At 35.6% G+C, this 22,664-nt stretch overlaps 1 protein-coding gene across 1 annotated transcript; it reads left to right on the top strand.

Annotated features, from left to right (window-relative positions):
* The first annotated feature begins 1,702 nt into the window (after nucleotides 1–1,702).
* LOC145683123 (uncharacterized) lies at nucleotides 1,703–21,650 on the top strand. Its single transcript, XM_081754486.1, has 3 exons — nucleotides 1,703–1,835; nucleotides 6,319–6,459; nucleotides 21,544–21,650. Exons 1-3 carry the CDS (start codon nucleotides 1,751–1,753, stop codon nucleotides 21,648–21,650), a joined length of 333 nt encoding a protein of 110 aa, XP_081610612.1. The 5' UTR covers nucleotides 1,703–1,750.
* Nucleotides 21,651–22,664: the final 1,014 nt, after the last annotated feature.

The raw sequence follows: 22,664 nt of genomic DNA, 5'->3' as shown, positions 1-22,664 counted from the left end.
TATCCTTTCTTTCATTCTCTTTTCCAGTGTTGTTATAATCGTAGAACTTCTAAATTTTGTACACATGTTTTACCTGCACTGTAGAATGTAAATACTTTGGAAGTTTTCGAAATGCTGCCACTAAGTAGGAATAATAGAATTTTAATATTTTTGCCACTCTCCAGATTTCCAAAACTATTGAACGTATAATCACATATTTTTGTATAAATGTTCTTCTTGCACTCTAAGATGTTGATAAGACAATATTTTTAAGAATGCGACCACAGACGCAGGATAATGAAGTTTGAATGAATATTGCAATTAACAGATCCCCAAAACTATTAGACGTGGAATTACATATTATAACTATAGACGTGGAACGTGGACATACATATTTTCCTTGCACTCTAGGCTGTAAATAAGACAGAACATTTTGAATGATTATAGGAATTGAATTATTTTTGTCCTTTTCTGAAAGCCATATCTTCGAAAATATTCATAGAGTATATTTAATTTTTTACAAACGTTCTTCTTATGCTTTTAGTTTCAAAGAAGCCAGTGTTTTTATAATTGAGAATCCTATGGGAATTGAAAGTTTTCTTTTTCGAGTTTTACGTTGGGATTGAAAGAATTTGAGTGATTTCTTATGTTGAACCAAGTCCCCGAAACTATTGATCTAAGAGTCTTGAAAAGTTGTACCGGTACCAATGTTCCTCTTGCACTTCAAGCTGTAGATAAGATAGTAGTTTATTTGCAAATTGAGGATTCTAAGGGTTGATACGAAGCTTGAATGATTTTTTTCCCATTTTGTCAGCTATTTGATGTCATTCGGTGTAGAGTTGACATTTTGCATAAAAAAATTGCATGCACACAAAGTTGTATACGAGACGTGATTTTCTGGAATGGGGACCCTAAATGGAATCGATAGAATTTTAGCCGTTCGCCAGATCTCTGAAACTATTAAGTGTAGAAACTTGAAAATTAGCACATATGTTCTTGTATTGTAAGTCCCGTATGACCATAGATTGTTCAAAATGCAGTCTCTAAGGGATTTAAAGGACACGGGGAGAAGATGGAATGAAAAATATCTGCGTAACACACGGAGCATATGCTAGTTCACATATAAATAACTGCAGTATTTAAGGTCTTATTACCACAATCAAGGTATAGCCAAACTGCCGAAGGTCATCACTCGGATACGACGCCGCTTTCGCGTTTTTGTCCATATATGTATATATATTTGTTTGTTTTGGTATCTACTTTCAACTCCGAAACGCTGTCATAGGAATTACGGGACACCTTCCATATAACGAATTAAATAAAACAAAAATATTATAATAGCATTATTAAAGAGGTTATTTGAACATTATATTATATTATTTTAAGAAATTATTATATACTCACAGAATGCTGCATGTATTTCTTCCGTTTGTATAAAATTTCTTTCATTATGATATATTAATTATAGACTTTCTAGTTTGTTTATTTATTTAGAAAATTATTATAACATCATATCAGGAACTACCGGCGTATTCTACGTGACAAAAATATGCATGCCTCGGAGTATGCACTTGCATTTCTTGGGCACGGGCTAAAGTTATAAAGTAAGTCGTAAAATTTCCTTCTTTATAATTCTTACTATTTCTTATTGTAAGAAATATTACAAATGTTTGATGGATATTTAGTTTTCCTTCTAAACAAGTTGCTTTATTTCCAGATTGCACTACCATTTCGTAATAAAAATCCATATTAGTTGGGAAGGTAATAGGACATGATTACACATGTAATAGTTACCTCAACATTATTTCTGACAGCAGTACCAGACTACTATATCACCAAGGACAAAATAAGTGAGCGTAAGTACTATATCTACTCATTTTTATCTCAATTTTACTTTTATCTAAACTTTAAATTTATGTATGTACAATGGGCCACATAAATTCTTGAGGTACAAAATCAGTGAGTTATGCAACCCAACTAACGCCCGTTCCAAGATTAATTACGCCTGGTAGAGCAGCTAGAACAGCAGCATGAAGTTACTCCCACCTATTAAAAGAATAAATCGTAAAGAGTGTTTTTGTGCAGGAGTGAGGCAAAACGCTGGCTGACGAAATGACAAAAGTGAGTCTTTGCATACTTGTACTGACACTACACAGCACAGTACCAGAAAAAAATATACGGACACCAGAGCCGCCGATAAGACTTAAATAAACTTATAATTAACAGAAATGAGGGACTATATAAACAAGTTAACTTACTTCAAATGATTATACATATATGCGTATCAAATAATATACGGATAGATTATGCAGTATATGTATTAGGTTATTTTTAAGTAACCTAATAATTAATAATAGCTTCTTTTTTTCTTTAAAAATTCTACAATATACGGACGTCAGCCCGAAAGCCCCTCCCTGTGACCGCCACTGCCTTATATAATAATAAGCTACAGTATAATTCTCAAATAAATAAGTTATCTGACATTCCCACTTCAGTTGGTATTTTCTTCCATTCTCTATTTAAAACGTGCCAATTATGATGTTGCTTGTGTTTCTTATTCCGTTTTCCTTTAACATTCCTCATTAGATATATTAATATGTCTTTCATAATCAAATATAATAGTGCAACAAAACCTCTGGAGCATACAATCCTCTGCAAACGAAATTCTAAACAAATGAAGAGTTTATTCCACGCAGAGCTTCAGGGAGAGCCAATGAGAACACGAGAAACAGCGATGCTTCCGCTGAACATCGATATAAAAACAAACTCAGTTGTTCATCACCACGACCACTAATTCACTCTCGCGGTCGACCTCTAGGTCCAGATGTAGCATACATCTTCGACATGCGCTTACCTATTCTAATCCATGTGTTTGTGACAGTATCGAGGGTGTGACCGGGACTTAAACCTCGATCTCGATCGCGAGGTGCCTTCCGCATGTCCCTACCTTAAGAGTAGAGTAAGGTAGCTTTAAGTAGGGTAGAATAGTATCGGATTCCCTTAGGGTCAGGAAAATTTGGAACAATTTTGTTAACGAATTTTGTTATCATTTTAAACATTTTCCCTTTATTTTCTCCAGACGACCTGTTTTAGTATTTACTGCCACATTACCTAAATACATTTGGAATGAAAACGATATATTTCGTTAGTAGAAAGTATGTGTTTTGTTTCTTTATCTCACTATTCTAATTGAAATTTCAGACATAATCTTGCACCAAACAGGAAAGTTATATTGTTATGTAAATGCACGAATGATTCAAATATGTCTGGGTTTATTTTTTTTCCTGTAAATATATAAATATGCTCGAGATCCAAGATATAACTAACAGTGCTTTCTTATTTGTTTGATGTTCAATCAACAAATAATTTTTCTTATGAAAGGTTTGATCAGATAATTAAAACAGAAAAAGGTAATAAATTTTCTTATTTTGATTTGAATATATTTGTGCATAGTTTGTTCCTTTCCTTTCTTTTGTTCATACATTAGATTGTACAAAGTTAACAAAGAAAGTTCTGTCGCTTCTTCTGCCACCCTCATCGAACATCGATATGAAACCTAAGACGTACCTGGAAGATCAAAAATAGTCCTCATCAGTATCAACGGCCTTCTGCAAACTCTCTGGAAGGCCATAGACCATCGCGGTGGAACTTGGTGGACTGTGAAGCGAAGAAGGTATCAAGTGCATTTTGCACCTCTACTAGGGATTTGCACTAGCGTCCTCTAAGGTTATTGTCCAAGAAATGAAACAGGTGATAATCGGACGGTGCAATATCCAGGGAGTATGGCGGATGGAATAGTGTTTCTCATCGAAGGGGTAGAATGGTGTCCCGGGCCATCCTAGCCACGGGAAGTTAGCGTTTTCCTGTAACAGGAAGACACCTTTGGAATTCAGAAGTGCTGGCTCCAGAGATTTATGTTTTTCTTGAACATGGCTCAACTGCTGACAGTACACAGTTGCATTGATGCTCTGAGTAGCTGGTAGTAATTCCCGATGCACGACGCCGCGAGCAGTCCACCAATCACACAGGAGGACCTTCTTTTGCAATGTTCGTTTCGGCTGTTTTGGAACCGGTTCATGGGCTACTAACCAATGATGTCGGCGCCGTGCAGCTTCTTTCAGTATTCACTTCTCATCATATATCAATACATTATCCAGAAATGGCTCCTTCTTCAGACGAAACAGCAGAGAAACACAAGTGTCTGCTCGCGTAGGCTTCTGGCCTGGGGTCAAATCATGTGGAACCCATCGGGTCAATTTGTTGTACTTTCCATAGTTAATGGAAGTGTTGCCGAATGGTTTCTCCACTCACACTGAACTGTAGTCCCAGTTCCTCACATAACTGGCCACTGTTTGTCTCAATTGCTTCCTGAAGATCTTCGTTTTGTACATGTGTTGGTCTTCCGGCACGTGATGCGTCTTCAATTGTTTCCTTACCGTCCTTAAGCTTGTTATACTGCCAGCGCACTGTCCACGACACTGTCACGAAAGGCCTGGCATATCTTCCCGGCGTTTGACCCCCGTTTGATCTCGTACAGCATATATGACCATACGATGGTATGTGGAGTCAAATGTTCAATCTGTCCTTTCACAAGTTCACGGTGCAATCGAATTGCCATAACGAGGTAGTATGTTGGATATACCCACACTAACAACTGACCTTCGCCTCATCTCCATTCGCATTCAACTCATGGTGTGGGGGCCCGTGTAACGCAAACTTCCACAAAAAGCGACAGAACTATCTTCTGTAACTTATACAACACTGGACAGCAAAAGTACGACAACAAGAAGGACATACTGTATGATTAGGATTCATGCTTTTGTTCCATAGGACCAGGTTCAATTCCCAGTGAGAATTCATGAGGTTCAGATACCATGTTAAATTGTAGGTTCACGTCTTATAGAAATTCACCGCTAGTAAAAGGAATGTTAAACTCCTATCCAACCTACCAAGATGGAGAAGGGGCATAACTCCGAATGTGGAGGACAAATACCTTAACACGCAAGAGTGAGATCATCACATACGTTGCTTTTTGTGATGAGATAGAGCAACAATTGGGTTCTTAAAACTTAATTTTCAATGTCTTGTAGTGTACACTTTTCACTTGTTTTTCACTTGCTAATAAAATATCTTTGAAGGAAGAAAAGGCTTTTTTGACGTAACAAACAAATAAGCAAAAATTATTGGTTTCGTCCAGGGGCCTATTCTACCATTGAACTTCGGAACTTTTCACTTTGTGCTTTACAATTTGCAATAAGATTTATGTTCCACGAAAAAAAAAATATTTCTACAAAGTGCAAAGTGAAAAGCGATAACTTGCAAAAACTTTGCCTAAATATCTGACTTTTGTTCCACCATCATTTTAAAACTGAAAAGTGCAAAGCAAGAGTTTTCAAAATTGAGTCGTATTTTGCAGAGTGAAGTTTGGCTTTGTATGAATGATTGAGTAAGAGCTGTATTGTAGTTTGAAAATGTTTCGGAGTTTATTATATTCATCAAGTGAGGATGGGATTCTTAAGACAGTGTATAAAAATAGAACCCGTCTTCCACAGTATGAATTTATTTCAGTTTAAAGAATGTTTTCGTTTGACAAGTGAGCAAGTAGAATTTGTATTGGAGCACATTGGACCAACTATGGAAAGAACAACAAAACATAGTAAAACCTTACACCAAGACAACAAGTACTTCTTTTCCTTTATTGGCTAGGAAATGTTCTTCAAATGCACGGATTACGACAAATGTGTCAAAAACAATTGTTTGTTGAACAGTACATGGTGTTATTAACTATATTATAAACATTATCCGCCTTATGCAGAGTTGTTTTGACATAAGATTAGCGTCGTCCTAAAGGCTTGATTATTGCAGGAAACATGTTAGTCGAACTCGTTAGTATGGCACTAATCGCACGTCAGAAAGACTCTGCCTAAGGACCCATATTTCCAGATATAGTTTTGGTCAACTTGTCTTTAAATGAACCAAACAAAATTTTACGTTTCTCTTTGCCAACCTGGAAAACTATTTTCTTCTCAATTTCTTCCTTTTTTTTCATTTGTGAAATAACTCACTGAATGCTTGCAAATTATTAACTAGAACATACCGCTTAAAGTCGCACTTCAACATTCAACTGTCACTTTCCAAAGACTTTACAACTTTGCAGTTGCAGAACATAAAATTGTAAAGTTCTTCAAAAGTAATGGTGGAACTCAAAAACTTTTCACTTTGAAAGTTTTGCAAAGTGAAAAGGAAAAAGTTGCAAAGTTCAATGGTGGAATAATCCTCAGGAATATTTTGTACATTTTACTGAATAATATTGTGACAATTTTGCTACTGGTTTTGCAGATTTAGAAAAGATGTGTGAGAACTTTACTTGCTCCGAAAATGAATACTGTCAAAGGAAATTAAAAGAAATTGTATTGGACAAAGATAGCGATGAAGAACCCGTTTATTACCCATACGCAAATTGTACAGCATTCACAACATGTAAGTACCAATAACTAGAAATATTAAACAAATTGTCGTTAGGAATCCTGTCATCGTAAGCGAATAATATCTTCTGCTTTGCAAGTATTATCATATCAGTAAATGAGCAGTAAGAAACAGCTTTTAAGAACTAACATTTGGATTTAATTGTTCTTTCTAAATCAATTGCTTTAAAGCTAAATTTCATGGGCTTAAAACCACCAGTGAAGGGACACAAACTACATAAAGATACAGGTGTATTGTCTGAATAAATTTATCGACTAATAGTTATTAAAATATATTTTTGGAATAGACATAAAGATTATTATTTATCATAGTCTATAAGGTAAGGAATCAATGAGTGATCCAAAGCACGCTTTTCGTTAGTAACTATAGAATAATATGGAAGTAAATCATTTCTTATTTACTTGAGCCCTAAGAAATTGAAATTAATTCCCTGTTTTATACTTTAAACATAGCATGCTGTTAAAGTTTTGTCAGTTACATTTACTCAATGTTTAGTTTTAGTTTGTGGAATGTAAAACCATAATTTCCCTAATAATAGATACTGTTATGCATCGTAACATAGAGTAGACATCAGACGAATACATAGAAAGTCACTGTTTGAAATGAGCCGATGACCAGCAAGTATTATTGTTTTACGGGTACATGAAAGTTTGTATGCTCGCTGATGGAAGGAGGCAGAAGAAACACATTAAGAGAGACGTTTCTGTTTAGCTTGAAATAAACTATTTAACTAAATATTAGGTTAGAAACTCAATACTACATCAATAGAACGTAGCGAAACCTTTCCGAGGTAGCACAAAATAATTGGCCCAACGTTCCCTTTGTCCACCCATCTTGCAACCAATCATTTCTCATCAAACATAACGACCAATGTTAACCCTGACGATAACACACTACGCTTTTCTGAGGTGTGGCGTCAATCAAATCCTTTCAGAAGGCAAAGGGAGGGGAAGGGAGTACTCCCCTCTGCTGGTATTCCTTGCCAGTTCCGCCTAGTCGGAGACTCCGTGCTGCAAGTTGTTGTTTCCAAATTCTAGTGTACCCAAATGACGTGTTGTATAACTGTCACGTAAATTTTTAGACGTTCCCTAACGTAGGGTATAACTTACAGGGAATGTATTGCCACATCAGTTTGGTGTACGGTGTAGTTGTACGACTATATTATGCATATTTGTCAGATGAATGAAATAAAAGAAGTCACTTAGGAACGTTCGGTTATACTTTTTCATTAACCAACATTGTAAAAAAAAATACGTATTCGACCCTTCTGTATTTGTAATAACATATCCAAACTTTCACATAGTTTACTGAAAACACCGTTCTAAACACCATTTCGTTTCTTATGTACGAGTAGTTGTGTATGTATATTTGGATATTTCCATGACTGATTTTCGCAGATAATCTCCGAAACTATTCAATTTATTTTGCTTTTATATATATTTACTTTATTTTGTTTTCGTATGTTGAGCTATGTATATATATATAGCTCAACACACGAAAACAAAATAAAGTCATTCAAAGCTATTAAGCCTTTAAGAAGTTATCAAAAAGAAGTTTAGAAAGATCACTAGGAAATCGTTGTCTATAGACAATCTGCACTAATATTGTTTAGTTTGGTACCACAAAATAAATGCGAAAAATATTTATATGCCAAAAGGTGAGAAAGATAGAATAAAATGTTACACAATACATTTTTCGCTTTTATTTTTAAGTCGATGCAAATCTCATATTATTTATTACATACGGAAAAATACATAGCTGTGACTTGCATCGATTTCAAAATGAAATCTAATTTTATTTGTGTGTTTTTTTTTTTATCACTGCCCGCACAGCACATCACGTCCCAGGGACCTCCTATTTAGTTCCCAAAAGCCTGAAAACGGGAAAGCCCAATGGGATCCGTGTGGGATAGATTGTTGGGGCCTTCTTGAGAAATACAACAGTTCGTCGATGTCCCACTCGGACTGTTGCGAGAATTTTTCTACTATAAAGTGGTGCCATTTTTATTCTCTAGGATGATCCTATTTTCAGGAATCTAATCGGACATAGGGACGTCCGTAGAACGTCCTACTTCTTGCCTAATACGTTTTGGGTTGACCTGGGGTGTCTTACCATCCTGGCGGGTCTTCCTCGGGATTTCCTAATTACGTCCTTGTGCTGTGTGGGTAGTGTATTTTCGTCATTGTAACATGGAAACTTTCATTTGATTATTGTGTGTTCTTAGTCTTCAATTCCTGAACTTGTGTATTCTATTTGTGAGTTTATTGAGAATGTATGCGTCCTATACTATTTAAATTCATTTTTTAAATATTTCTAAACAAATTGATATGATGATTTGCTTTGTTCGCATCTCTGAAATTGTTTTGTTTACTTAATGGAGATTCAGACTTATCATAGTTATTTCTGAAAACGGAGCTGTATTTTTTTAAAATATTAAATGGGCTGATGAAACTGAAATATACAAATAGGTTTATGTAGAACAACAGAGAAGAAAAAAATCAAATGAATTGTGATACAAGCTGTAATGATCGTGATCTCTTTTGAGCTGTACTCACTCGGATTTTTTTTTTTTTTTTTTGCCGTCACTGGTAATAAAATTAGGCCAGCAAAAGCAATTTTTCTACTTATCTAAATCATCCTTTTTATTGTAAATTGAAGTAATTGAATTCAAAAAGATCGCTATAGTTCTACACGTTATCACGAAATAGTTCTAGAGAATGACGCCGACCGAACCGCAACATTTATGGATTTGAGTAACATGTCTTGAAGTCTTCCTAACACTTTAGTTACAAGGTAGCCACAGAGCCATAGTTAGAGATTTTGGCGCTCGGGGCGAAGAAGAATTCGGCGTCCCCTACACTCACCATACCAAGTTTTTCCTTCCTTTTTCATATAAGAGAAGCAACTTTTGTTGTTATGCTGCATTGAATTTTTATTAAGCTGCTTGGACAGACCATTGCAATATACCTAGCTAAAGGCGATCATTATTTGATTACAAATAAGAGCTTTTTCAAGAGGCTTATTGTGGACTTCTTGTTGAACTTGACAAAACCACCTTTGGCTGGTACAAAGATCCACTTAGAGAATAGTTGTGGAAATTTAGAAATTTACAGTATACAATTATTTACAACGTTTCTTGCTATCGATAAAAATGAAATTTCAATACATTAGAAACTATCTGCTTTTAAAATGTTCAAAATGGGTCACAGCATTAATTTCCAGTAATAGTAGTAAACTTTTGTATTTTTATTCTGTATGTGTATAGCATTTTAATTTCGATTTTTTGAATATCACAGTTAACCCTTTGGGGATCTTATGGTACAATTTGTACCATACGGGGTGTTTCATGGTACATTGCGTTATAACTCTCCTATTTGAGCTTTTTCGTCCGTTTTTTTTTTTTTTTTTGGTTTTCAAGTCCAGAGGCATTGTAGAAGACATTACGGATGGTTTCACACCTTCCTGTGTCGAGACATAGGAGGTGATGACGTCATAAGTCTAAAATTTATATTTTCGTGTAATACTTTTTCGGGGGGTTTAGGTAAAGTATTTTTGGCGGGCTTATTTTTGCACGTAGAAGATTGAAATTTTGCACAAACATGCAGTCTACCGAGTAGTATTTACCAGATTTTTTCTTCAGATTTCTGCGTTAAAACAGGGGGGTCCAGAGGGTCAAAAAGTTGACAAAAGGGATATTTTTACCCAAAAATCCCGTTTTTCCTCATTTTAGATGCATGATGGAGATAAGCGAATGGTACCGCCTGAAAGGCAGTTCTATTCTCAAGAGAATGACGTGCGACACATGGCCCTAGGGTAATTAGGGAAGTGTCAGGGAATTTTTATGAAAATATACTTCTGTATAGGGGAATTTTGGACATTTTCGGTTCTATTTTTGTGCTGGCTTATTTTTGCACCTACAAGATTGAAATTGTGCACAAACATTCAGTCCACCGAGTAGTATTTACCAGATTTTTTCAGATTTCTGCGTTGAAACAGGGGGGTACAGAGGGGCTAAACGTTCAAAAAGGGAATTTTTTACAAAAAATCCCTTTCACGGGATTTCCCCGCCTTAGGTACATAATGGGGACAAGTGAATGGTACCGCCTCAAAGGCAGTTCTATTCTGAAGAGAATGATGGGCGAAACGTGACCCTAGGGTAATTAGGGATGTCTCAGGAAATTTTTTACCTGAGATCATGGTGTTTTACGGTAATTTGGGGCATGGTGGGAATTCCTGATAAATTTCTCCCGCCCTTAGTATTCAAGATAGAAACTTGAAATTTGGCACACACATTCAGTATACCAAGTACTATGTATCAGATTTTTTTAGATGGCTATGTTCACACAGGGTCGCTCTAGGGGGGGCCAAAGTGCGAGAAAAAAATCCCTCCAAAATTTTCCCTTTGACATCATTTTCCCCGCTCCTGGTATATGGTATGAGCATGCAAGTGGTATCATTTGAAAGGCAGCTCCATTCTGAAGATAATGAGGTATGAACCATGATCCTAGGATAAATTTTGACAATGCAGTAGCTGCTTGACTGAAAGTCTAAAAATAGCCCAAAAACCCCGGATCTCTTAAGGGTTAAACAGGTTGAATTTGTTAACAATACGCTTTGCTTTATTACTCTTATGGGTCAGTGGTGTTATATTATTGTTTTAAATATATATTGTCCCAACAAAAGATAAGGATGACGATATAAAAGAAAGTTTTTACGAAGAAGTAGTACAACGGGTAATCGACCAACTCACAATACCATATGAAAATTCTATTAGGGTATTTCAAAGTGATGGTAGGACTAGAGAATATTTTCAAACCGATTATAGGGAATGAAAGTCTGCATAAGGAAAGAAAATAATGAGAATGGTGTTAGACTCATTAGTTTCTCAACATCCAGAACCATATCGTGAAGATACACATCGCGATGTTCACAAATGCATATAGACCTCGCCAGATGGAAGAACACACAATCAAATTTATCACGTTTTAGTAGATAGAAGACACTCTAGCTTAACTGATGTTTAATCGTTCAGAGGAGCTGGCTGTAACACTGATCACTATCTTGTAGCAGCAATAATAAGAGATAGATTATCGTTGGATAAAGGAGATATTCAACACCTGAAAACGGAGAAGTTTAGTTTAAAAGAATTAGATGAGAACGAGGCGAGACATGAATACCAGATTGAAGTGTAAAATAGATTCTCGATTTTAGAAGGTTTTGATAGCAGTACTGTTCAGGGTACTTCGGTTCAAATTAGGTATAGCATTAAAATTTCAGCCTGAGGAAAATTGGATAAAACCGGAAATACGTAGGAACAAACCATGGTTCAACAAGGAATACACCAAAGTAGCGGATAAGGAAAAACGTGCGAAACTGCTTTGGCTACAAAATTCAAACCATATAACTACACAAAATTTCCTTGACATCAAACGGGAAACGTTCAAAATGTTTAGACCAAAGAAACGTGATTTTTTGAAAGCTAAAATTTATGAACTTGAAGATAATTGTAAAACAATTATTTGAGAGATGCATAAGGGAATCAACGAATTTAAGAAAGAGTATCAACCTCGCCCTTATATATTAAAGAGAGACGACGAAACAATTCTCACTGATACAAATAGCATCATGAATAGATGGAAAAATTTCTTTGACGATTTGCTTAACATGAACGAGAAACTAATGTCCGTGGAGAAAGGGATATGCACACAGCAGAACCGAATATTCCAGAACCTAACCGAATAGAAGTAGAAGTCGTTATAAAGAAATTAAAGAAACATAAATCTCCGGGTGTAGACGAAATTCCAGCTGAGTTAATTTTAGCTAGAGGCAAAAAATTGTGGAACAAGATACACAAACTAATTGTCCTTATCTGGAACAAGGAGGAATTACCACTAGAGTGGAAAGAATGAATCATTGTTCCAATTCACAAGAAAGATGACAAAGCGGAATGTAATAATTGTATTTCTCTTGTGTCAACATCCTATAAAATCCTTTCAAACATTCTATTCGCAAGATTGATTCCATACGTAGATGCAATTATTGGAGATTATCAGTGTTGATTTAGAGGAAATTAATTATCGACCAGCTATTTACCATTCGAAAAATACTCAAAACGAAATGGAAATACAACACTTCGGCGTATGAATTATTTATTGATTTGAGAAAGTCTTACGATTCTATTAGGAAAGAAACATTGTACTATATCCTTGCAAAATTTGGAATACCGAAAAAGCTAGTTAAATTAATTAACATGTGTTTAAATGAATCTCAAAGTAAAGTCCAAATAGAAAAGTTTTTATCCACGAGGTTTCACGTCGAGAATGGCCTGAAACAAGGAGATGGCGTTGTCAACATTCTTAGTCAATTTGATTCTTGAGTACGCTATAAGAAAGAAAAAAAAAAAAAAAGATAGCAACCCGGGTCTAGAGCTGAATGGAATTCACCAAGTTATCGCGTAAGTTGATGTTGAAAATCTGATAGTAGATGATAGAAGAACATTGCAAAGAAATGCAGAGACCTTATTAAATGCTTGCAGATTTAGAAGTAAAGTTTAAAAAAAACTAAATACATTAATGCTCGCTGGAACCGTAATACTGCAAATTATGAATGCGTCAAAATATCAAATAATACTTTCAATAAAGGAGATACTTTCAAGACTGATAATTTAAAAGACCAAAATCATGTATACGAAGAAATTAAATGTCCACTAAAACAGAAAATTTGTGTTATTATTCTATTCAAAATTTTTTTGTCGTTCCGAATTCTCTCGAAGAATTTGAAGCTTAAAAGATGTAAAACGATAATAATGCGTGTTGTTCTGTACGGTTGCGAAACATGGTCGCTTATTTTATGGAAGAAATGCAGACTGACAGTATCTGAGAATAAAATTCGGAGCAAGAGGAATGGAAATGTGGAATGGCGGAAACTTCATAACTAGGAACTGTATAATTTATACCCTTTACCAAACATTGTTCGAGTCATTAAATCTTTTAGGTTCAGGTGGGCAGATCATGTAGCGAGAATGGATGAAAGTAGGAATCCTTTGAAAGTTTTGACTGGAAATTCAATCGGAAAACTTCCATTAGGAAGACAAAAGTGCAGATGGGAGGAGAATTTTAAGATGGATATCTCAGAAATAGGAATACAAAGTAGAAACTGGATCCAGTTGGACAAGTACAAAATTCATTGAAGAAGCTTTATGAACGCGTGATTGAACCTCCGGGTCCCATAGATTTAGGAAATAGAGTTAGATGACTTCTTCTTTTACGGTAAAAATTATTTTGTTAAATATTATAGAAATTCAGAAGGAGATTTTTTTTTCGAATTTCTCATTATTTATCGCTGGAGGTGTAGAATATGTTTAATCTTTGTATTTAAAATCCAAAATATAGTTTAGCTTTTACATATGTTTGAAATTATAGTAATTACTTAATTTGTTAATGAATGAAAGTTCTGAATTTAAGGTTGCTTATTATTAATTAACATTAAAAGTACACTAACACATGTTTTGTATGTGTGTAGATAGATAAAACATAACACAACTAAACATATGCACATAAAAATATCCTGGCTATACAACTAATTGATCGAGAAATGATAGCAATAAATTTTCAAATTGGAAGCATTTCATATGCTAATGGAATAAAGAAAATCACTGGCAGTGATCAGCATTTGAAAAAGACGAAATTCGTTGGGTCAAGTTATGTTCGAAAATGTTATAATTCCCCTCATTTACCTTCGTTTTTTATTTTTGCGTGCAAACAGCAGCTTGCGTCTATCTTTCCACTGTCATTTTCATACCTGCATCCTCACCATCTTGACTAATCCGATTGGGTTACAAAGTATAATTAACTCAACAAACTCATTTCCATCACAATGGCGAACACGTATCTCAGACCTTGACCGTTCCACATTTTGAAAACACTCCTGCGTACACTATAAGGGTATATAACATCATCATTAACAAATCACATATAATACATTTTTAAAGTAATAAGTAAAACCTTGTTGTGAGTCTTGTTGGAACGTTTAAATTGCGAATGGAGCAAGATTTTTTTTTTTTTTTTACCAAATCTATTTAATTGCAAACCGACAACAATATTGGTTTAATAGGGCACCAATACTATTGCAGGGCGCCGCGTCGTTTACTCCTTTGCAATACTTCTTCTTTGTTGTTGCTCGATTAGCGCTCGGGGCAACCGCCTCGTTCGTCTCCTCTCGCTACGCTTGCAAACACTGAAACACTTTTGCAATCATTATTCAACAATTACACATGGGTATTTCGATCGACGAGTTGATCAAAATTTAGTACGAAAAATTCTGAGAGAAATTACCTTGTTATCCTTTAGTTCATAGACCTAATAGCACGTGAAAGTAATCTTTTTTAACTCATACCGGCAGAGAAACTATATTAGAAGTGACTATTCAGTCGTTAAGAACCGAATAATCACTATTAAAGGATCGAGATGTTATGAACATTGAACTAAAAGGTAGCGAGATTTAATTTACTGTCAGTGAAATATTGCCGTTTCAATTTTTGGTCAACGTTTCAATTGAATTACTTTACTGTGCACCGATGAAAGTTAAAAAAAAAAAAAAAAAAAAAAAAGAGAGAGAGAAAAAAGAAATTTGGAATGAAGGTTTTGAGTAAACGGAGGATTCCTCACAATCTATGATAGATCGAAATGTGCCCAACGTAAAACGGAATTTAACTCGAGATATAATGGGACAAGGATGAGTACTTTATAACGGAAACTCTTTGTCTCTGGCCCCCGCCAAGTGAACTTTGTGGTGGACAAACACCGTGTGCGTGGGTTTTCTCGGGGTTCTCCCGTTTCCTCCCACTTTCTTCATTCCACCATTTCATTCATTACTCATCATCACCGTCTCCTTTAGCCTAACCGGCATAACCGTGGGACGTAAAACTCAAAGATTTCATTTCATTTCAAGATTTCTTTGTCTCTGGCACATAAAGATTATAATCTCAGTAAGGAACTGTATTCTTTTTCGAGAGTTGAGAGCCATACCATTTTCTAGTTAACGTACAACCGCAGTTGCTAGGTTTTTGAAAGTGTTATATAGCAATCCTACCTTTTTACTCTTATAAATCTTGAATTAAAGTTTTCATATATTCTTTAAATTGAAATGTGGCCCTCAGCATTAAGTTCGTGGATTTTCCCTGAGTTTCTCGGTTTCCTCCCGCATTATCACTTCAACAAGTATTTTATAATTTTTTATATTCATTATTCATCTGTCTTTTAAAGATAACTGAGTATAATCATGTGACGCTAAATCAACGTTAGGTTAGGTTAAATCAAAGGTTGTTGTCGGTTGATTGACGAACAATGAGAAATAAGTGAATCAGCCACTGCAGAAAGGGCACATGTAACGTTTTGGTCAAAATTGTGGTAACACTAGATTCATTATCTATATGGGTAGGCCCATTATTTGCCACAAAGAGATCACAGGTATCGCCTTCTGAAGGCAGTTATTTTGAATGTTAAAAGCGGCGGTCAGTGCAACAAGGACACATGGGTAACACACGTGCTCTTTTTGCAATGAACACAGTTTGTAACACACTACTACTGAAGGAAACTCTTATATTGAACTCTTATATTGAAACTCATTGATTTCCCATTTTAAAAAAGATTTTGAACTTTAATTCTGCAAAGTAGACATTTTCTTATGATATTGGAAAGTAAAATATATTACAATAAATTTAATAAATATTAAAACTATTAATCATATTCTGAAGCTAAAAAAACATATGAATGAAGGAAGAGTCTCAATTTAAGTTGATGATAGTAAAACACATACAATTATATATTTAAAAGTATATTTAAAGCAAAACGCAATAATAGGATTTCGAGAACATGAAGCGGACTATAATGTTTTACTATGTGTTATGTTCTTGATTGATTCGGGAATTAGTATCATTTTTAGCATCAAAGCTCAAGATATTTGAGATCCACAGTCTAACTTGGGCTAAGAATCACATGAGCACTTGCTGTAAATCGAAAATATGACTCCCGTTCCGAAGTTGAGAAGAAACCATGACTGTCTTTATTCCTACTAAGCGGAGATTAGTATTCAATCACGGAAAGTAGATGCGTAAAGTTTCCTAAACCACTTTCTCCAAACTTAAATATTTTGCACCAAAAATTAGTTAGTTAGTGCACGATTCTCAGAGTTAGTGTTGGTTTCGTTCAGAAGTTAGGGAACAGCAAAAGATACTGGGCAAACTTCACACTGGTGCAACGGTTTTCTAAGATTTAAAAAAAAAAAAATCCACCTTGAATTTGACTAATTAGTGACCGAGCGTGAGTATTAATGGTACTCTAGTTGAGAAGGTAGGACAGAAGGAAAGTGGATAAGTCAACTTTACACTGATCTAACCACTTTCTATGAACGCTAACAATTCCGTGCCAGGGTTAGTGCTCGATTCACAGAGTTAGTGCAAGTCTCGTTAAGAAGTTAGAACAACAAAATTTTGAATCAAGAATCAGTGCCGAAATAGTGCTAATTCCTTCCTGATTCCCATAATTACTGCTGATATTGTTGAGAAATTGAATTTGAATTCTACTAGGGATTTGAATTGGCGTCCTCTAAGATAATTGTCCATTGTCCAAGGAATGGAACAAGTGATAATTGGACGGTGCAATGTCCAGGAGGTATGGCGGATGCAATAGTGTTTCCCATCCAAGGCTTAGAATGGTGTCCAGTGTCATCCTAGCCACATGGGGCTTATCGTTGGCCTGTGACAGGAGGACCCCTTTCCGATTCAGAAGTGCTGACTCCATAGTTTTGAGTTTTTCTTGAGCATGGCTGAACTGCTAACAGTACACAGGTGCATTGGTGATCTAACCAGCCGCACGATGCCGTGAACAGTCCAACAAACACACAGGAGGACCTACTGGTTTCAGCTTTTTTGGTACCGGTTCATGGGATGCTAACCAATGATGACGGTGCCGTGGAGCTTCGTACAAGACCCACTATTCATCACATGTCAACACCCTGTCCAGAAATGACCCCTTCCTTAGATGAGACAGCAAAAGAAAATGTGTCTGCTCGCGTTGCCTTCTGTCCCGAAGTCAAATCATGTGGGACTCATCGACGCAACTTGTAATGCTTCCCAAGTTAATGGAGGTGCTGCCGAATAGTTTCTCCACTCACACTGAATTATAGTCCCAGTTCTTTACATGTTTGCCTCAATTGCTGCATGATGTTCATTTTGTAGATTTGTTGGTCTTCCGGCACGTGGTGGGTCTTTGAGTGTTTCGTCACAGTCCTTAAACTCGTGTTTCGTCACCGTAATCTGCGTTGTCATGACATCTTACCAAAGGCCTAGCATACCTTCCCCCCACTGCAGCAGCGTTTGACTCCAGTTTTGAACTTGTACAGCATACACGCCCTTATGACGTTCTGTGGAAGTTCGATGCTCCCTCTGTCCTAATGCAAGTTCACAGTGTAAGTGAATTGCACTACCAGGTAGTATGTTGGATATACTAACACCAACAAGTGACATTCGCCTCATCTCTATTCGCACTGAACTCACGGTGGGAGGGCCAATTGAATACAGACGTCTACAAAAAGCGACAGAACTTTCTTGGTTACCTTTATATTAGGGTACGTTATATATGTATTTTCGGATGAATAATCAGGACAGAATCGAAATCACATAGTCGTGAGATTTCTAATGTCTCTGAACGGTGCTTTCACCTCTTTCTGTCATTCATCTCTATTTGCTCACTACGTGGTCATTCATTCAATCCTTCTGACAGTGATTTTGTGGTTGTGAAGAGAAAAATTCAAACGGAAGACCGTCCTCAACAATATGCCACATTGATACAATTATTAATCACATCATAGAAGTCCACTGTAATGGAAGTGACAACAAATATAATATTTGATTCCAAAAGCTGTTGATCGGAGTAAAGAAACTGTAAAATCAACAGACCGCTATGGAAAAAAATAAGGAATGAGAAGCTGCAGTTTCAATACGAAAGCTCGACACCTGATGAAGTTTGATAATGTAATTTCATTGGTGTTTTATGTACATTTAGGTTTGCTGTGTTTAAAGAAAATACCCTGAAAGTGGGTCCTCTACCAATAAGGGAAGCATATTCTGGAAAAGTAGTCATAAATTAGAAGAAAATTGCAGTAATCAAGAAAGTGCTCGCATTCATCCTACGTGAGTTTTTGTCTTTTTGTGAAGAAATATGTTATGGCTCACAACAGATTGTCTAGATCCAGAGGGGGATTTCTAAATCTACTCTCTAATTGCTATCTGTTATAACCATAATCCAAAAGAATGTCTGAAGTTATAGACTTATTTCAGCTTTTCGTTCATTGTTAATTCTATTACAGTGACAGATATAACCATATCCGTATAATTTGTGACATATATAATACATTTATTTGAAGTTGTAAATGAAAAATTAATAACATTTTCATTTGTTCAACACAATGTAAAGTAGTTATCCTGATTTGTACGAAGACAAGTCATCTCCAATTTCTAATTTTCCTTTTTTAATGAAACTAAACCGGTTATTATCATATGAAAGTGATGGAATCTTATGTAAACATCCCTATAAGTCAGACAGTATTGACTAACCTAGTTTTGTGTCTCTCCTGTAAAATTAATTTCGATGGAGATGACTGGTTTTCGAACACAATTATTCAATTCGAAAACAAAAATGCCTTATTTTGAGAATAATGATATACTGGACATAATTCTAAGGAAAATGAGGACACTCAGAACATTCCCAAGCATATTATTTCCCTTTTTCATATGTTTCAAAATTCAGATATTTTCTAACTAATTAATGTACATACAATAAAATTTTGCAAATTTTACATTATGAGATAAGTATGCAATCGTGTTCAAAATATTTTCGAGTTTCTGAAATCTTCCGAAATAGAAATTTCTGCAAAATCCGGAGATTTCGAAAAGATGGATTTATCCGAATATCATAGTATTTTCAACTATGGAATTTTTACGAATGCGGAATGAATTACAGAAGAAGCAAGATATGAGGCTTGGAAAGTTGTTGAGTTTTTGCAGGTAATGATTGGTTGAAGAAACCTGAAAAGTCAACAAAGCTGTGTGCAACCAAAATAAGTAGTTCGCTAATGTTGTAATGCAACTATTATTTTAGTTAAGATCTCCCAAACGATTATCCATCAGATACACGATTTTCCAACGTATGACCTACCATTTTTGCTATTTGTATTAATTGATCAAAGATATAAAATATCCTGGTATGCAAAACTTAAAGACAAAAGTCAGTTTCTCCTCCTATGTCCCTTCCATCCCCTCCAAGTGGCACATATTGATGGAATTTGAACCATAGAAAGCAACTATTATTACATTATGATAAAGTATACAACTCAAAAAAAAAAAAACACGTGATTAGAATAGTAAAAATGACTCTTTTATACGGTGGCAATAACTTACACTAAAACACTGCTACTTGTAATGTCCCTTGGCAGTTCACAATGAGCGAAATCGTTCTTAAAAGCGTAACGATGCGTGGTTTGCAACGTGCTTCCATACAATACACGAAGTAGGGAAGTTGATGCTATTTGGAGTTTCATTACTCCTCCGGCGCTATTGGTCACTATTGGATAGTCCTTTTCCCATCTTGATGTGCTGTAAGACGTCACCACATAGCATTAAATTTGGAGGCCAGTATGCCCACGCAACCTTATGCCTCCCCACACAAGAAGACATGATCACTAAACTGATAATATTCAACAATGTTCCTGAGTTCATTTCGTGTTCCCACCTCTCGCCAGATGTATATAACCCAGAATGACTAATAAGACTGAATGTGCTCTCATCGGAAAAGAACGCAACCCCACTACCACTCAGTCGTGTCCAGATGGCATTGGCATCAATGCAGACTTTGCAACCGATGTGTTGTCTCAACAAAATATGAAGTAATGACTATCGGGTAAAGAGACCATTCTAAGTTTAAAACTTACCACTGTGGATCGTGAGAGATTAAGCGCGTTGCAGTCCTCCTAGATGTGTTTGCAATTGCACCCGCTGGTTTTCATCAGTGTCTTCTTGTATGTTTCCGAATATAGCAATTGTTCTTTGCTGTACTTGACCTCATCAGTAACCCCTTTTCGTTAACATGACATTGTCTGTTGTTCGGAATTCTTCTCATACACCCGAACCAATGATGTGGTCAACACCGAACTCCTGGCGACACTCCTCACACTTCGTTATTCTTCCATATCACAACGCTACTTTGCTGTGTAAAGTCACCCAAATACTGTTTCCGGTCAATGTTGTTGTGAGTAACACTACCACCATGCAGTTTAAATACTCTCTTACTGACACACGCAGCCTTGTCTCTTTCACGCAATTGCTTCATATCGACGAAACATAACCATTCATTGCTAGATTGCACCGACTTCACGTTATGCAACGTCTTGTTCCTTGTACACTCTGAAAGCCTTCTGACAACATTTCAGGTTTTCATTCATTTCCATGGACTACCCAATATTTTATGTTACTCTATCAATCTCATCTGTAAGTTTTTCACAATAGTGCACAAGATTGCAAATGATGTAAAGGATATAAACGCGCACGCACCTTCTTACTAATGTAAAAGTATCATCCTACATTATAAACCGGCCAATTAGAAATGAGTGATCAGCAAGATACCCATAATCACACTATTATATTAAATTACTTATTTAAATGAACTTTATCTTCTGAGTTAAGATTTATAAATTGCTTAATCAATTGGAAAGTTTGAGTGTTTTCTATCTATTAGAGACTTATTACAATACATAAAATTAGATACAATTTAATCTATTATAGTAGCTTTCCTTTATAGTCATTTAAATTAACAAATAATACGCTTGGGAGCATTATAATAAGTGTATTATGATAAGAATATGCTTAGTTTACGCGTATGCATATGTGCAAAGTGTTAAGCTTAGCATACACCTAGCCATAATGCTTTGCAAATATTAGTGGCTGCTCAGAATTTTGTCCATCATATTTTTGCATCCCTATTTTTTAAAGATATTTCTACTAAACTTAAAAAATGTTTGTTTCAGTTTTGAAGAGAGTAGATAACGAGTATTGTTCTGAATGTTACAACAACACAGACAAAATATGCACATACTACAGGAACTGTGAATTTGAAGGCAAGTATATTAATTAATAGTTAGGATTATTATTACAGAATTCTAATTAAATGTAGCTCAGTAATGTAGTCAATATTTCTTATATATCACACTAAATGTAATTACATCAGACAACAGTGTAGCCAGGTATTTCTTTGTAGTCAACAGAGTCCAGCTCTTACATCACAATTTTGGCCATTACATAAGTATAATAATGCTAGCCAGTACAATAGTCGGAAGATTAGCTTTACATCATGTGTAGTTAGTGACATCATCGAAAAACACGTTAACTGTTCTAATTCTTTGAGCCTGCCATCATTTCTTTATTAACAATGGGCTACTTTATTTTTGCAACAGTCGCATTAATATGTTTCCTTTTGTCGAGGAATATTAGGGTTTCTGTGTGGTGGCACATCATATAACGTTATTTCAAATAATACTGTGCTAAGTACTATTACTTTTACAGGTGTCTACTTATATTTCGAGTTCCCTGCACTGCAGCAGATGTTCACGTATACAACACTCTTTTAGTCTCATTAAAGTTACCGTATTTTCATGCATATGTTAGTTTCCTTCACTTAATTAAATACCCTCGTAATTAATATCATGTGTTTTTCATGGAACGTAAGAATACACTACTACAGGGTGCGCGCGGGAGATTTTGAATGGCGTAGTGTAAAATATGACAACGGTGTGAGACCATCATAATGTAACATATACGATGCCACTTCAGTTGCCATGGAGCAGTGGTCAGGGAAGCAACGCGCTTTCGCGGTGAAAAGATATTACAAAAAATAATGATACTTGTGAAGATTTATGACATGAATTTCGGTGTTATTTTTCAACTGCACCGTCATGATATGGTTTTGTTGGCCCACACTATGAAGAAATGGGTCTAAAGATTTAAAGTTTTTCAGAAATAAACTACAAAAGTCAGCAGTGAATGAATCCACATGGTTTCAGCAAGACGAAGCTAGAGATCACACAGTGAGAATATCGATCATTGACTTGTTATAATCAATATTGTATCAAAAAATTGCGATATGAACTGG

The sequence above is a fragment of the Thermobia domestica genome, chromosome 4 (assembly GCF_964235325.1).
Source record: "Thermobia domestica chromosome 4, izTheDome1.hap1.1, whole genome shotgun sequence".
In the NCBI taxonomy this organism is placed as follows: domain Eukaryota; kingdom Metazoa; phylum Arthropoda; class Insecta; order Zygentoma; family Lepismatidae; genus Thermobia; species Thermobia domestica.
Note: the sequence above shows the minus strand (reverse complement) of the source record. Positions and strands in the feature narration are given on the sequence as shown.

What these genes read in the sequence shown, in the direction of transcription:
- LOC145683123 (XM_081754486.1), top strand. Translation starts at nt 1,751, where the DNA reads ATGATTACACATGTAATAGTTACCTCAACATTATTTCTGACAGCAGTA. An exon ending in CAAGGACAAAATAAGTGAGC is followed by an intron (nt 1,836 to 6,318) that starts GTAAGTACTATA and finishes CTGGTTTTGCAG; the next exon opens with ATTTAGAAAAGATGTGTGAG. An exon ending in TTGTACAGCATTCACAACAT is followed by an intron (nt 6,460 to 21,543) that starts GTAAGTACCAAT and finishes TGTTTGTTTCAG; the next exon opens with TTTTGAAGAGAGTAGATAAC.